Source organism: Cupressus sempervirens, chromosome 3 (assembly GCF_028749045.1).
Source record: "Cupressus sempervirens isolate cs-2001-9-10 chromosome 3, ASM2874904v1, whole genome shotgun sequence".
Classification (NCBI taxonomy): Eukaryota; Viridiplantae; Streptophyta; class Pinopsida; order Cupressales; family Cupressaceae; genus Cupressus; species Cupressus sempervirens.
Window position 1 is genome coordinate 700,107,230 of NC_143120.1, and position 17,038 is coordinate 700,124,267.

General features: G+C 32.3%; 1 protein-coding gene across 1 annotated transcript in view; it reads right to left on the reverse strand.

The window, feature by feature from the left end:
* Positions 1 to 853: 853 nt before the first annotated feature.
* LOC149568675 (membrane-associated progesterone-binding protein 4-like) overlaps positions 854 to 17,038 on the reverse strand; it is a 241,943-nt gene continuing 225,758 nt past the window's right edge. Inside the window, exon 7 of the mRNA XM_089821559.1 lies at positions 854 to 1,216. Coding sequence (XP_089677685.1) covers positions 1,144 to 1,216 — 73 coding nt within the window. The 3' untranslated portion in view covers positions 854 to 1,143. The remainder of the gene's footprint in view (positions 1,217 to 17,038) is intronic.

The window sequence follows — 17,038 nt, forward strand, 5'->3', positions numbered from 1 at the left end:
ATCTAACCATGAGAATAAACCAAGGCATCAAACCATCAAAGAACTTAAATTGCACATCATAAGCTCCTCAAAAGAAACCAAATAACCATGATCCTTAACCAAGAACATATATGGGAAAAAGCAAAAACCTGTGTCACCCTTTTGTAAAGGAAAAGGCTAACAAAAGTATAATTGTTCACCTTCAATAATATAAAACTAGTATTATTATTTAAAATTTTAAAATGAAGTCAACTAACGAAATGTATAGAAATTGATCAATTTTAGGATTATAATTTTTAACAATTATTTGGAATAATAATTGATATAATTTTATAATTTTTATGGATAATTTTAGTTGCTAAAAAATGCCAAAAATTAGGGGTCTAGTTCCCACCACAAAACTATACAAAAAATAACTTATTTCCCTTTGATCTTAGACTATGTTATAGATACCATATATATCTAGAACATTCAAAAATAAAAATTTGCTTTAGACCTATATTTTCTCTTTTATAATGATTGAAATTTCAACTCACTTGAAATCAATAGTTTTCATTTCCCTCCACATTTTTTAAAACAAATATATTTTGACCAGAATAAAATTTATACATTCTAGGAGAGGACTCTCTCCTCTAGAACATCATATAAGTTTCAATTTTTTTACATGATTTAATATTTTTTTCTTTCTCAAAATTGACATCTTTTTGAGTGTTAAAATAAGTGCTTGTAGATTTTTTAATTATAATATATTATATCTAATTAAAATACTATAAACTCTACATGAGAATATTCCTGACTTTGAGCTCTATAAAATGTTGTTTATAAGTTATTAAAAAAATATCATAAAAAATAGTAAGAGTTATTACAACATCAATTTTCTAAAATAATTATATTTCTTTAGTAATTGGATACAAACTACTATAAAACATGCATTTAATAGACATTTTCAATTGGAAGAGTGTGAGACCATATATAACTTACTTGGAATGAATTTATCTAGATCATATGTTTGAACAAAATTGATTTTTAAATAGAAATATTAAAATTCAGTTATTCTAATAAGTTAGTTTGAAAGGTAACACAATTTTGTACTTTTACCCATACCACCATAACTAAATCAGGAATCCAAACCAATGAACATCAAGGATATCCCTATATATCCAATCATGTCATGCCAAAATCTATGACACCATGATCACATCCATGAACCGAGGATCTGGCTCTCAATATGTCCAACCTATTAGCATAAAATAGTCAATCACAATCCTCTACCATGACTATACATAGTAACAACATCTCATCCCTTCTTCATGAAGAAAAGTCAAAAAATCATGTGACTTAGGGCATAGACAACCTAAATGCAAGCTACCAATTTGAATATGCATCAATAATGAAAGATCAATGGGCAAAGACAACTTGTAACCAAGCTATAAATGTAACCTATAAGTATAGACTACTTACGACACTGTACAACTTGTAGACTCAACAAGTCATCATACATATTCAAATCAAACACTGATAACCATATAATCATGAGACCAATCTAAAATATGAATTGAGTATACAATGACATCAAATCTTAAATCTCTAAATATACAATGTCATAAAATCATAATGCTACCAGAGTCAATATATACCATAAACTATTTAGATCAATATATCACCAAATAAATCATGCCTAACCTACACCAAATCTAAACCAATGTTTAGAGCTTTCTAAGAGCTTTTCATTGACTACTCGAAGTCTAAAATCTGACTTTGTATGCCCAATTTATGTCCTAATCTATGCTCAAAATAAACATCTAAATTTCAGGCTCTTAAAACCTTAAAAAACTCAAATCTGTCTATTGTCTAGGTTATAATGATTTATGCATTCATATATTAACTCTAGAGCTTGGACTACAACTAGAAAACCTACTACTTTGACTAACCCACATCCTTAGAGCTTTTCAATAATGAGATGAATAGGCTCTGATCTCACTCTCTTCTAAAAATCTTACATGTCATAGAAATGAAGAGAAGTGTCTGTGAAATTCTGTAGTGAAGACTTGATCCCATTCAATCCATCAAAACCTGCAAATCTAGTTGCCATTCTTGTTTGAAACTAAATTTTGATTCCAAAAAATGAAAGGAATAGAAAATATGTGTATACTAGCATTTTGAAAAAGTGATGCAATTTTAACAAAATAACAATTCAAGAAAGAGCAATAGTTTTTTAACTGTTCACATTTCCACCTATATAGGGGCTTCAATTCACCTATTGATCTTTAGAGTTCACGCCACATGAATGAATTAAAGGAGAGATCCGTTGGAACAATAAATGCATAGTTTTAACAAGTATTTAGGTGTCTTTTCACTATTCTGTTGGCCCAACGATAACTTTCTATCTCTCATATTTACTTTCCCATTTTCCATTAAGTTTTGAGAAGTTATGAACATAGTACTCCGTATGAAAATATCCACTGAATCAAATTCTACTTAACAGATCCTTCCCGCAATGGTTAGATTATTTCCATTATCATCTTGAGATGTTTTACACACAAAATATGGGTTCAATTTGCTTACTAACTTGATTTTCTTTAAAATTTCAAAAATTATCCTCATGGGTTGAAAACCCGCCAAGGAGAAAACAATTTTCATTTCTTCGCCTAGACTTCGCTTTTAACTTTACTTTTTTATTATGTTTTCCCTTGAGTTCAAAAATGTAGAAAAGTAATACACAAAACCATTAGGGGCCCACCTTTTATTTCTTTTCCCTCATAATTACCTTTTGTGGGAAACAAACTTCATGGGTTGAAAACCCATCGTATAGAAGTTAGTTTCTAGTTTTCCACCTGGAATGATTATAAGAGCTAAAATGAATCCTGAATACTTACTGAGATAGATAATTATAAGAACATTAATTTTTCATAGGGCACCTTATTATCTTCTTAATTTGACCCATATGCATCACTTGGTGCTCTTCACAAGAAATTGTCTTCATGGGTTGAAAACCCGCTGAGGAGAAGATGAAGTCCAAATTTTTGCAAACTTCTATTTCTTATGGAGAAAATGATGGGCCACAAGCAAATATAACTCTTGAAAATAGCCTTTTCATGTTTCGTGAATCTCCATCAAATTAGGCACTAAGCTACCTATGAAATCCTTCAACACAAAGGAAAGAAACCACCTGGCTATGAAATGTGGAGAAGGGGAAAATGAAAAATCCAATGAAGATTCCTTCCACCTAATGGGACTTAGACTTGAATACACTTAGGACCTTATTAAAACACAAACTTTCACTTTATGAATTAGTTAGAGGATGAAAAGTGGGGCAACATAGTACTCCATATGAACCTGATAATGGGGCTTGGAAGCCATGAAATCATAATAAATCTTCTCCCACTTGGAAAAAATCAAAATTTTCTTACTTTCAATGGAATTTAAGTTTCTATCGAAATGGAAAACATTAGTTTTGATAGAAACTAATGTTTCTAGTTTCTATTTATTGAAACTAGAAACCTAACCCATGTGGGTTAATGAGGGTGGCTCTAGTTTCGATCGAAACTAGACTAAGCATTTTTTATCGAAACTACTTAGTCTAGTTTTGATCGAAACTACTTAGTCTAGTTTCGATCGAAACTAGAGTCAGCCCTTAGGGCTTTTTAAAAAAAAAAAAAATTCATATAAATAATTTTTTTCTCAATTGTAGCATTCAAATCCACTCAAATAATTCACACTTTAATTAGGATGGAGGAAATATTTTGCAACTTTTGTTTTCGAATTCTGGAAAAATAATTTGTGACATGGGCAATAAAGGTAAAAGGGCAAGTAAATATTCACAAAGAAGAACTGATGAACAAGAAGAAAATCGTCGAAAAACTTTAGCAGGATATTATAGGAAGTGAGGTATGTACATGTGCAATATATTTTTTCCAATGCATATTTAGTTCATATAGTGTGCAATCGTATTGTAGACTTTTTTAATGTATATAGTTAGGATTAGTGTTTATCCAATTAGGAATATGGTAAATATAATCTTAGGGTTATTATTAACTTAATATTAAGGGTTTATTGAATTATGAATATTTTGCATTAGATTTTATTATATTATGAATATTTAGTCCTATTAGGGTTTATTAGATTATGGTTTTTAAATTATGAAAATTTAGAATTAGGATTTATTAGATTATGGTTTTTAAATTATGAATATATAGAATTAGGGTTTATTATATTATGGTTTTTAAATTATGAATATATAGAATTAGGGTTTATTACATTATGGTTTTTAAATTATGAATATTTACAATTAGGGTTTATTACATTATGGTAAATTTAAATTATGAATATTTACAATTAGGGTTTATTACATTATGGTTTTTAAGTTGTGAATATTTAGAATTAGGGTTTATTGCATTATGGTTTTCAAATTATGAATATTTTCAATTAAGGATACATTAAGGTTTTTAAATTATGAATATTTATAATTAGAGTTTATTACATTATGGTTTTTAAATTATGAATATTTACAATTAGGATTTATTAGATTATGGTTTTTAAATCATGAATATTTACAATTAGGGTTTATTACATTATGGTTTTTAAATCATGAATATTTACAATTAGGGTTTATTAGATTATGGTTTTTAAATTATAAATATTTAGAATTAGGGTTTATTACATTATGATTTTTAAATTATGAATATTTAGAATTAGGGTTTATTACATTATGGTAAATTTAAATTATGAATATTTAGAATTAGATTTTATTACATTATGATTTTTAAATTATGAATATTTAGAATTTGGGTGCATTTTAATTATGGTGCTTTAAATTATGAATTTTTTTAGGATGTAGTGAAATAGGACAACCTACTGAGGTTGGAGAAGGTTCATCCCAAGTTCAAACATGTATGTATGCACACATCTCTCACAAGTATAATCTCTAGAAATTCTAGGTTTCTACTTGTGTAGAGGAAAACTTTATATCTTTGACTTTTAATTTTAGAGACAAATCCCCAAGTAGAAACTTGCTTGATTTTATTTTTTATATCATGCACATGTAGTAGTAGATGATAAAAATGTTGGACATGAGAAAATTGAAGATGAAACAATGGATATCGAAGGACCATTTGAAGGTCAGATAAAATTATATTTAATAGTTCATTTGTTATGTATATACACATATGTGGACACTAAAGAAAAGTTGTATCTTAAGTCTTTATTTCAACTTTTCTTGTAGCCCGAGATCAAACAACAAATGAGAATGTTAATCTAGCTCAAAGTTTGAAGAGAAAAATTAATTATAGAAACATAGATCATTTAATTGAAATGGATGTGGAAAAATTGAGAGAATATGCTAGTCAACCTACACATACTATGAAGAGGAAATTAAATGAAAAGTCTAAAGAAATAACTGGACAATTTGAGAATCTTGATACAGTGGAGAAAACTCAACTATTATCAATTTCACTTCTTAAAAATGAATTAAAAGATCCATTGAAACTATTGGGTATAGATACAAGTGTAAAAAAGAGGAAGAATTCTAAACTACAAAAAGATATTGTTGAAAGTGTTAAGGAAGGCTTACACTCCATTGGGAAAAAATCTATCTCTGCAGATAAATCCATTGCACAAAGAGTGATACTAACATCTATTTTAAATAAGAAATTATGGAAAAAAAGAAAAATCTCTTCACTGTCATCTCCTATTGGGTATAGTTGAAAGATGATATTAAATTATCTGAAAAGGAGAAACAATTTGGATGATAGTACATTAGAAGAAAACTGGGCACTAATGTGTAGAGTTCCTCAATCTAATAGGATTGTGGAAATAATTAAGAACTTAGTCATTCAATTTTGGATTGATAATACTCATCCTTCACCAAATAGAAGAGATATTATCAAGCAGAGGATTGGGCCTAAGGAGTATCTTCAACATGCAAAACATTGGTTGGATGTCACACAACATGAATTGTATCTCTCATTTTGTAATTTAAATCCTAACACAAATATTGGACAAACAATGTTTGAAAGATTGAAACCCTATTTTGTGAAGATAAATAAATCTTTTGAAACATGTTATTGTCGATATCATGTTGAATTTGATTTTTACTATCAAGGGTTTAGAAAGATGATTCTAGAAAAAAGTGGTGGTTCTCAAAAAAAATTTCATAAACGACCGAGCCAATTCATATCATCAATGTTATGTGACAAACCAAATGATCGTGCAATAGGTGAAATAGATTGCATAAGAGGAACTTGTGAAACATGTTGTAACTTGATAAAATTTCCTTTAAGAGATGATGATATTGATATGATGAGGATAGTAAAATCTAAGAGATATAAGTACATAAAGTTAGAAAAAAAAGTTGGAAAAGAATCAACAAGGTTAGAATATGTAGAGGATGACATACCTGCTAGAGAATTTATGTCAAATTTTCATAAATTGATTCAACCATATATACATCATGCTTTTTTTGCTAAGTCGCAAGTAGAATAGTTAAAAACACTAAGAGAAATTTTCCCACTCAAGACAATTTTATTTGTTGTTGACTTTGTAGAGAATTACTCATTTATTCTCAAAAAAAAATTCAAGCAAAATACTACTATACACAGTAGGTTACTATTATGGTTCAAGTGTCTTATCAAAGTGAACAAATTGATTTGGATGGTGTCAAAAGTACAGATCAAGCACAAATCATTAAAAAAAAGTATCACTTTTACATTAGTGATGACAAAGAACATGACACACATTTTGTGGAACATTGTTTTAAGACATTTATTGATTATTTGAAAAATAAAGACATAAAAATGGAAAAACATTTTGTATGGTCAGATGGATGTACAACATAATTTAAATTAGTTAGATCATTTTATGCATTATGTAGATATCATCAATACCTTAATATACCACACATTTGGAGTTTTTTCGAGAGTGGACATGGAAAGGGTGAGCATGATGGCGCAAGAGCTTGTATCAAATGTTCTTTAAGAAAGTATCAAATAGACTATAAAAGGATATCACATTAATAATGCTCATGATGTGGTTGAGTGGTGCAAACACATTTTACGGTGCCAACAAATATAGATAACACGCCATCACAAGTGGAGCAAGTCATACCATTCAGAGTGTTTTGGGAGGTATCAGGTATAAATTAATTTTCAAATATTATAATTGAATCAATTTTATATTTAATGCGTTATGTCATTACTATATAATGGTACACACATGTTTAAAACTCATTATATATATATATATATATATGGAGCTTACATTCAAGTGTCGATAGAAGATCAATGCATGCATACAAGAGGGTAGAGAAGACATGATCACTGTATTCAATTATGAGTATAGATAGTAATATGTGGTCATTGTACACAAGAGAATACTCATTTTGTCCTGATTGCATTGATGAAAACTATGATGGTTTCATTAATCAAGAACGTGGATATGTGGGTGAATGGACTTTGGTGCCACTAGATGTTATCAATACGAATGAGTTTGAGGAAAAAAACTATGATGATATTCCATTGATTTCCAATGATTATGACCATATTTCAGGATTGATCAGAGTTGGTATGTATTTCATAATTTTTGTTAATTTATTTCATATATATATACTCATGTACATGACACATGGAATTTATACATATGTATTTTTTGTAGACAATATTTTTGTAGTCATGGAAAATTTTGAAAATGTAGAAGGTGATAGCTATTATTTATTGTATTGCAGCATACAAAGAGAGAAGCTAACAAAGACTAAAAAAAGTGATGGAATTAGGTTTTCCATAGGTTAGTATATAGTTGAATCATGTACATGTATGTACATCTATGTTCTTTTATGAACTCAAATTTATTGACTTATTTGATTGACATGTATGTAGGTTCTGTTGTTGTACAGGGAACATATTTGAAGCAAAATAAAGTACTTAAGAATGGGATTCATTTTAGTGATTATCAACCTAACAATAAGGTATATCAATATAGTAACCATGTTATTTCCATTGGTCTAACTCTTAATCTAGTCAAAAGACCTGGAATATGTAAGTGGAGGCTTGATATTGATGATCATGAGAAAATATTAAATGTTATCTAGCAACAAGATGACCCTATTGATACGAGATAGAAACAACTTGTTGAACTATTTGAAATTTGAAATTTTGCTCAAGTATTTGAAATCTAAACTTTGGTTCAACAATTTGAAATTTTGTTGAAATTAGGACTTGTTTCTTAAGGGGATGAAATTAGGACTTGTAACTAATTATATATTACTTTTACTCTTTCATTTAACTTGTGTTCAGTATTAATTATGATTTGTAAATAATTATAGTTTAATTAGGAACTTGTATGCAACTTATTAGGATGTGTGCCTTTATGGGAAGAAATTCAAACAATTGCCTTAAGGGGATCAAATTAGGACTTGTAGCTAATTATATATTACTTTTGATCTTTCATTTAACTTGTGTTTAGTTTAAATTATGATTCATAACTAATTATAGTTCAATTAGGAAATTTTATGTAATTAATTAGGACATGTGCCTTGAGGGGAAGAAATTTGAATAGTTGTCTTAAGGGGATCAAATTAGGACTTATGTCTTAAAGGTATGAAATTAGGACTTGTAACTAATTATATATTACTTTTACTCATTCATTTGACTTGTGTTCAGTTTAAATTGTGATTCATAACTAATTATAGTTCAATTAGGAACTTGTATGCAAATAATTAGGACATGTGCCTCGAGGGGAAGAAATTCAAATAGTTGTCTTAAGGGGATCAAATTAGGACTTGTGTCTTAAGGGGATGAAATTAGGACTTGTCACTAATTATATATTACTTTTACTCTTTCATTTAACTTGTGTTCAGTTTAAATTGTGATTTGTAACTAATTATAGTTCAATTAGGTACTTGTATACAATTAATTATGTAAAGTTAATTACCTAACCGTAACCCTAACATAATCATAATCTAACATAATCCAACATAATATATCATAATATAACATGATTTCCAAGATAACACAATATTATCCTTGACATAATCTAACATGTCAAAGAACATAATCCAGCACAATCCTTCTAATCTAACATAATTTCCAACATAACTAGAACATTATCCAACATAATCTAACATGTAAAAGAACATAGTCTAACATAATCCAACATAATGTAACGTATAAGAAGATAACTATATATGTATATCAATCATCAGACATGTAAAATTTGGATGAAAATCTAGATCAAGTAATATATTTGGATTAAAGTCTAGATCAAATAATCTATAATAAAAAAAAATTATGGATTGTTAGGTGCAAGACTATCATCATGATGTCTCCTCATAGTGTGGTCTAAAGATTGGCTATCAAGATGCTCACTAGGATGTGCTGACCCCTATATATATATATATATATTAAAGAGAAAGTGAAATCAATGTACATAATTTCATATTTAATTAAATCTCTTTTAAATTTACTTGAATTGCATGCAATTTAAATATTAAATTTAAAACTCACATGTGTCTAATTCAAAAAAAAAATTCACTTGTCCACTACTGACATCATCAAATGAGTCTCAGTGACGTACACGATTGGGCATGATGGAGTAAAAAGAGGAATGCCCCCCTACAATACATACATACATGTGTGAAACAAAGCATATCAAAACATGTTCATGCATAAATTATTAGTTTAACAAATGTTTGAAATTGATATTTTAACATGAATGTAAAAAGACTATAGATTTACTGGTGTTGGGACTAAAAATTGCATGGTCCATTTTCAGTGACATTTTAAAAATTGAGCCCTATGAATGCTTTTAATGTGCATATGTACTTGGTTGTACCTTTGAGGTCCCTAAGGTGTTTAATGTTTCTAACACCCTTCATTCAGTGCATTTAAGTGTTTCATGATGATAAATTATCATTCTAAGCTATTTTGTGAAGTCTTGTTTTGAGCTAGTTCCAAATCTGCATTTTTCACCTAAGTGTCAAACAATGATAGGAGGCCATGTTTGCATATGAATATCCTTAACCCAGAAATTTTTCATGAATCACCACTTTGGGAATGTCTAGTGTCTATACCCAAGAACTTATGTTTCAGATTTTGAGTCGTTTGACAAGGTTTTGAATCCCTCAAAGTTGGTCTTTCAATGTGTCATGCTGATGCAATTTATTCTGATTTCTAGGAAGCCCTATTTGATGAGCCATAACTTTGACCTAGTTGACTGAAATGCTAAATTTCCTTTTTTCTTGTATTGTAGACATCAGAGGCTTGTTATGTTTCAAGTTTCAGCTTATGACAAATCCATTTGATCAGTTTTCAAACACGATTCCAAACACAATTTCTATCTTTTTACTGGTGTCAGTATTTGCAGATCGTTTGGTACCCCTATTCGCGACATCATATCTTGAGATCCATGATTGGCTGGATTGAATGGATTGTAACCTGTGTTGTCCTCTAAAAACATTTAAGTGTGCCAGTTTTCAAGTCATGATCAATCCATTTGTACACTTTCCTAGGTCAATTCCATGTGCCGAAATTATTTTCCTGCCATTGTTTCAATCTACAAAATTTGAGTAGCTCACTTTGACTGATCGCCATATGTGTCATGTTATTTTTCATGAGCCCAAATTGCAGATCCATACTCTCCTCATGACAATAAACTAATGCCCCTATTTTCATCTTCCCAAAGTGTTAGTTTACCTAGTTTCTGAAGCCGATTCTGAACCCAATTTAGTGTTTTCTGACATGTTTTCTTGCAGGTAGTTCTCAGAGGTCAACTTTGACAATGAATATCTTTTGAACCTAAATTCTTCATGAGACAAGATTTGATAGGATGCAAGAATAAAGAACAAAGATTCAATGTGCCAATTCTCAGAGCCTGGTTAGGTGTTTGGATCAGTTTTTAAACCCAGTCAATAGACCTCCTGGCACAAAACTGACAATTTGCAGAAAATGATAAAATGAGATTTTAATGATCAATTAATGATCAAAATCAATTCCAGTGGATATTAAAAGGTTAATAGGCTAGTTTGATAGTTTAGTTGTTTGAAAATAAAAAAATTTTTTAGCCGAACCCACTTTGGGGGGCCCAACTAAATTTTGTTAGGCTAAGGAGATGTCGACCTAGAAAGTGTTATGAGTTAGTCATTTTGACAAGTTTATCATGTATTCAAAATATGTTGAAGATAAACAATATGTGTAGAGAGACATGGAGCTAAGAAAGTATTCAATTTGCAAAGTCATCTGATGGTAAGTAGAGTTTGGATGAAGTTATAGATAAAATGGATATGTTAATGGAGTTGGCATTCAATCATCTAAACATATGTTCTCATGAGGCTTGTCTACCATAGGTTTACGATACATTGATGCATTCATTCCAATCAACAATTTTGAATACTCAAGTCAAGGTTTACTTAGTGCCTCATTGAAAGAGGTTTGACATACAAAGTCTTCAATCATGTCAATGAATTTGTATATATTTGTAATTGGTCAGAGGATTTTGTTTTTTCAATTGCCTCTACCTATTCTTGGCGATTTTATCATGAGATGCCTTAGCCGGGGGTAACAACCATAGGATATTGTTTTATATTTGAATCTTGACAAAATATTGTTGTCACTATTACATGAAAGAAGGAAAGAAAATGGCACAATAACTAGGACATCTCGCACAAGTCAAAGCAATGTGGAGCTAGTTGAGAAAGAACCCAAAGATGGTGTTTTTTGATTGCTTTGTCAAGATGTTACTCGGTTTCTTACAACTATCTTCTTTGGCACAATTGATGCAAACATTGGGGCAACTGCACTAGCGATAGAAGGCAATGCAAAGAGGTAGGGGCATATGCATGTCTGGAGTAGGGACAACTCATGTAGGGGAGGTGTTATGCATTGAAGAGGAGGATCTCGTCATAACAGAGCATCCAGTTAAAGAGGACAACCACTGTAAAAGGGGGACGTCCATGTTTGTCCGAATAGTATAAAAATAGGACCTCACACCAAGATAAAAGGAATTGAAGTATAAAGCAGGGGCAATCCTAGGCAGCAAGAATGAAGGGAGCTCCACGTGTGACAGGAGTGAGTAGTTTGTAGGGTCGACTTTAGAAAGAAGATGGTAGGAGTCAGCTCAACAGGGAGACATGGCATGATATGAGACTCCCATTGTTATAAAAAGGAGGCATAGAAACATGAATAAGGAAAGCCTACACCGAATAAGGTAGTCTGCGTAGCCTAACAAAGGAGAGGGCCCAGCCACAATGAAGCCACAGGAAGCAGTTCAATTTGAACCTGCAAACCATGTTAGAAGACGTAGTACAGGAGCATTTAATATAAAAAAAGACACCCACTAGTTTCCAGTGCATTGAAAAGGAAATCTCATGCAAATTACTTGGAAGATGCATATGAGATTTTAACTAGGCCACACAAGGAAGAGAAGCCACTTTTGAAGAAAATAACCCATGTGCAAGTAAACAAGCCTACCAGTGGTAAAGAAGGTAGCCCAAATGCAGGTAAGGAAGAGCTAAATCCACCATATGATAAAGACAAGCAGATCCACGCTAAAGAATACATCCATGGCATGTATAAAGAGGAAAAATTGTAGTCACAGGAAAAAAAACAATGTAAAGGTAATATTCCACATTCAATGTGGGAGGAGATTTGTGAAGTTTAAATACGTTTGCACACATCACTCATTGTGTCTCAAAGGCTGGGCCTTTTGAAAGGCAAGGCCACATGTTGTGGTGGGGCCCGTGGTCGTCTGGATGGAAACGCACTGCAAAATTTTTAAATGAACCAACACGTGAGCTGATGTGGTGGATTGAAGACCAAATGCTTAAGATGCTAACATGTGGCTTCATCCAACGATGGGTGCATGCCCACAAAATCAAGTTGCTCGGAGGATAAGAATTGTAGGCATGTAGGCAAGCACCATGTGGTAGTGGGTCCTAATGCATGGTGATGTGGCATGGGCTCGAAACAGTTGATGACATGGCAGATTCGTAGGCCGATGCATAAGATGGCACCACGTAGCGAGATCGGTAGTGGGCGCAAGCTCGCAAGGTGGAAGTGATTGAAGTTTAAAAATGTGGGCTTGCGGGTGGCTGACATGTGTTAGCGGGTTGTCCAGTAGTTTGTGCAGAGGTGGATGAATCACATAGTGCCATGTGTCATTGGTCAAACTTGGGTTGACCCAAAATTTAAAGGAGGTAGAAAAAATAAAATGATTTTAAAAATCTCATTTTAAAATTATTTTCAAAAAAGGGGTTGACGTGTATAAATTTAAATCAAAAAGGGATTTAATCTAAAGTGAAAACTTTAGGTTGATTTAAATTTTTGAATTTTAAATTTCAAAATGCAACCTAAGTTTTCTAGCAGAGGAGGACATTTTCAAACTAATTTTCAGGGGGTTTCTAGTAGGCTAAATATGCGATGTTATATATCGCCAAAATCAAGAGAATCTGAATTTTCTAATTATGCAATTAAATTTTGCACAGGAAACAATCTATTTAGGATATAAGAGGTTTTCTATTAGATTCCTAACTTGCAACCAAATTTAGGTATCCAATTTCAGTTGTGATTTTTAGCAAGGTAATGACCTAAATATGCATAAAAGACAGTGAAAATGCAGTTGGGATTGAATTGGGTTACTTTCAAATCAATTAAATTTTAATTCCTTCAGCATTTCATGAGGCATATTAGATATTTTGGTTGCGGAAAAGTTTTCATCATTTCAACAGAGATATTTCAAGATCAGTTACAAGTAATGATGAAAACAAAATTAGATCAAAGGGGTAGAAAGATGAAAGAGGTTATTCAGTTACAGAAGATTGAATTCCAAGTGGACACATGTCGGGCATAGATCAGATCTGAGAATTCATCCTATCCTATATCTTTCTATTTTTCTTTCATTGAAAGGGTTGGCAGTTTTCTCTAGATAATACTAGTAGGGTTCCAGTGTTTTATTGTGAAACCATTTTCTTCAGCATATTCTTTCTTGTATGAACAACATTAGGAAGGTTAATACAGATAGTTCAAATTTGTTAGGCATTTCCATGTTTTCATTTTCATGCATATGACTGTATTAATTTCAAGGAAATAAATTCACAGAGTAGCAGATGGTTGAGTTTCATCTTGAATCTTGTCTCCTATCTCAGTGAGCTTCAATGTTTTACGATCTTTGAACAAAAATCCTAGATCGTAGTTGCAATTCCTTAAGGTTGTATGTTGTCTTATTGTCACTTGTAACTCAAGGGGTCATGTAAATGCTTCAGTGAATCAATAGGGTTGTAGGTTTATTGAGAAGGATATCATGTAAGAATGAGGTTAGGATTGAGCACAGATGTTTATTTACAAGGTAAATAGATAGATCATATATTTGAATATATACATAAGTATCAGATATCCATATGTATGCATTTGATTCATGGATTTTCCCAATGGATTAGGCATTGGTTAGCTACAAGATCATTAAAGTCTCACTGCTGCATATTTGAGGTTTTTCTAAATTAAACATTCTTAATCAAACGTGTTTTACCCTTTTATGTTGAAGAGCTATCAAAGCTTAACCCTCACTCAACTTGTGCATATCATAGAGTTGTAATTAGCTACTGCACACTTCTTTGTTATTGCATAAGTCTTTAGGAGATATAAGGGGTTTTCATCTACTTAATAGATTCAGGGATATGTTTTTGCACTAGTACAATATCAATTGAATCTGAGGTCCACCCACCTAGGTCTTGTAGAGCCTGAAGTGAAGAAGGAGTTATGCCTTATAGTTTGCCCAAGAATGCAGTCGAGTGTATCTGTCATAGGAAGTTTCTAGCCTTAGATGCATTTGTTTGGTTTCTTGGTTACTTGAAAAATTGTTAAATTAGGAGCCAACAGCTGGCATCTGATAATACTCAGACTTCCTAGCATCGATCATGTCCACAAATTTATCTAGATTTTGTTGGGCCTCATCTAGCTCCATCACTACATCTAAACTAGCATGACTGGTGGTGGCACATGTCCAAATAATGACAACCTAAGTGGATTGACTAGATGAGATGGCATAAAAGTAGAATCATCATGTGTCAATGAGTCCATCCATCCTGTGGTCAACAAGTTGAAGTCAACATCATCAAGGCTCACATCTAAACTTTGACCATACCTTGGACAGGCTGAAGGGTCTATACTACTATGTATATGTCCCTCTGTAGAAAAAGAGTGGTCAGTAGGTGGTTCAAGATGTGTACTACCAACATGAGCAGTACTTGATCAAGGAGAGGAATGTGGGTGAGGATGTGACCGAATACCACCATGGACATGATGTCAAACATCTGATATGGGTATGCCAAGATTATGTGATATAAATCTATATTAATATAATAGATCCTCATCAAGACTACTCATAGTATCTCATGCCAACACTCCAGTGAGACCCTCTAAGCTAGTCAGTGAAGGGATGCTTACTGTACTATATAAGTCTCCTAAAGATGAAGCACCAGGTGATGATCTAGAACATTGATGTGACATCAAATATTGGCTAACCTCATCACTAAAAATAAATTTGACAACTACAAAAATGTCTCCAACTCCTTGAATCACCCCCCACAACTGTGTGCTACACATGGCCTCATCAACTGACATACCTAATATAGGGGAAATAGCAAGTGCCCTCTCTCTGACAGTCAACCTATGTGTCAGTGGCGGATGACCTGGCTACCTATCAACTAGTCTACCATGCCCCTATCCTAAATGAAATGGTAAATCAATGTAGTTTAGTGCAATGTGTAAGCAAACCTCAACATAAAGCTATCGTGCAAAAGAGAGTGGAATTTGTTCGTTATTTGGATAATGACCATGCGTAGCAAGGAAGCATGGGTATATAAGTGAATCCATATGTGGATTTGTAAACTTAAGGGGAAAATACCCGTTCACATATTTTAGTAGAAGATAATGAGGGAAACATTCCCTCTTCAGTGTCTCTTTGGACACTAAGCCCTGTACCTATTGCAGTAAGAGCCCTGAAGTGACCTCTCATCTCTAACTGTCAAGGAAAATCTATATAGTATGTACAGAATATGGAGCAACACCATGAATCTCATCTCTAATATATGTGAGACTCTATAAGATGCTCTGACATGTACTGCTATACACACTAGAGCATGTGCCTCTAGCCAAGGATTCATGAAGTCTATGAATCTCTTGGTTAGTGCAATCATAGAGCATGTCAAGTGGGATAGGCTACTGATCTGTAGGAATAGCGCACTGCTGGGGGGGAACAAGCTGCTACTCAGGAGGGATAGGAGGTTGCTACTACTTGGGGGGATAAGAGGCCACTACTCAAGGAGGATAGGAGGCTATTTTTTGGGGGGCATAAGAGGCTGCTCGAGGGGATAGGAGGCTGCCACTCGGGGGGGATATGAGGCTACTGCTACTAGGGGGAAGGGATAGGAGGCTACTACTTGGGGGGGGGGGAGATAGGAGGCTGCTACTCAGGGGGGATAAGAGGTTGCTTGGGGGAGGGTAGGAGGCTGCTACTCAGGGGGGATATTGCCATGTGAAGGTCAATGTATGTAGTATGCCTACGTCTATATAATGTGTAAACCTGAAATTAAAATTAAAATATGATATTTTTAATAAACTTGAAATTTATCAAGTACAATGACATTTAAGAAACTAATATATAATACATGTAAACATTAAACGAACATAACATATATATATACAATACTACTTGTGTTTAAAGTTAAAATGTTATTTGGTTAGGTTAAATTAATTTTATTAGGGTTGACATTCTTGAGGTTAATGTTTTATCATGATTATGAAACTCATATTATGTATGGTTATAGAGTTAATTTTAGGGTTACTTGGTAAATTTTTATGAAGTTAAGGTTAGGAAAATATTTAGGGCTATAGGGTTAAAGTCCAAGTGTGTGTGTTTAGAATAGTGTTCTATGTCTTGAGAGTAAGCTATTATGACAGGTTAGAGTTAGGGTTAGTGTTATAAAATTGTTAGAACTCTATTTAGTTAGTGTTAAGAACTTAGAGTTAATTTTAGGGTTACACTTAAAGTTAAAATGTTACCTGGTTAGGTTAAATTA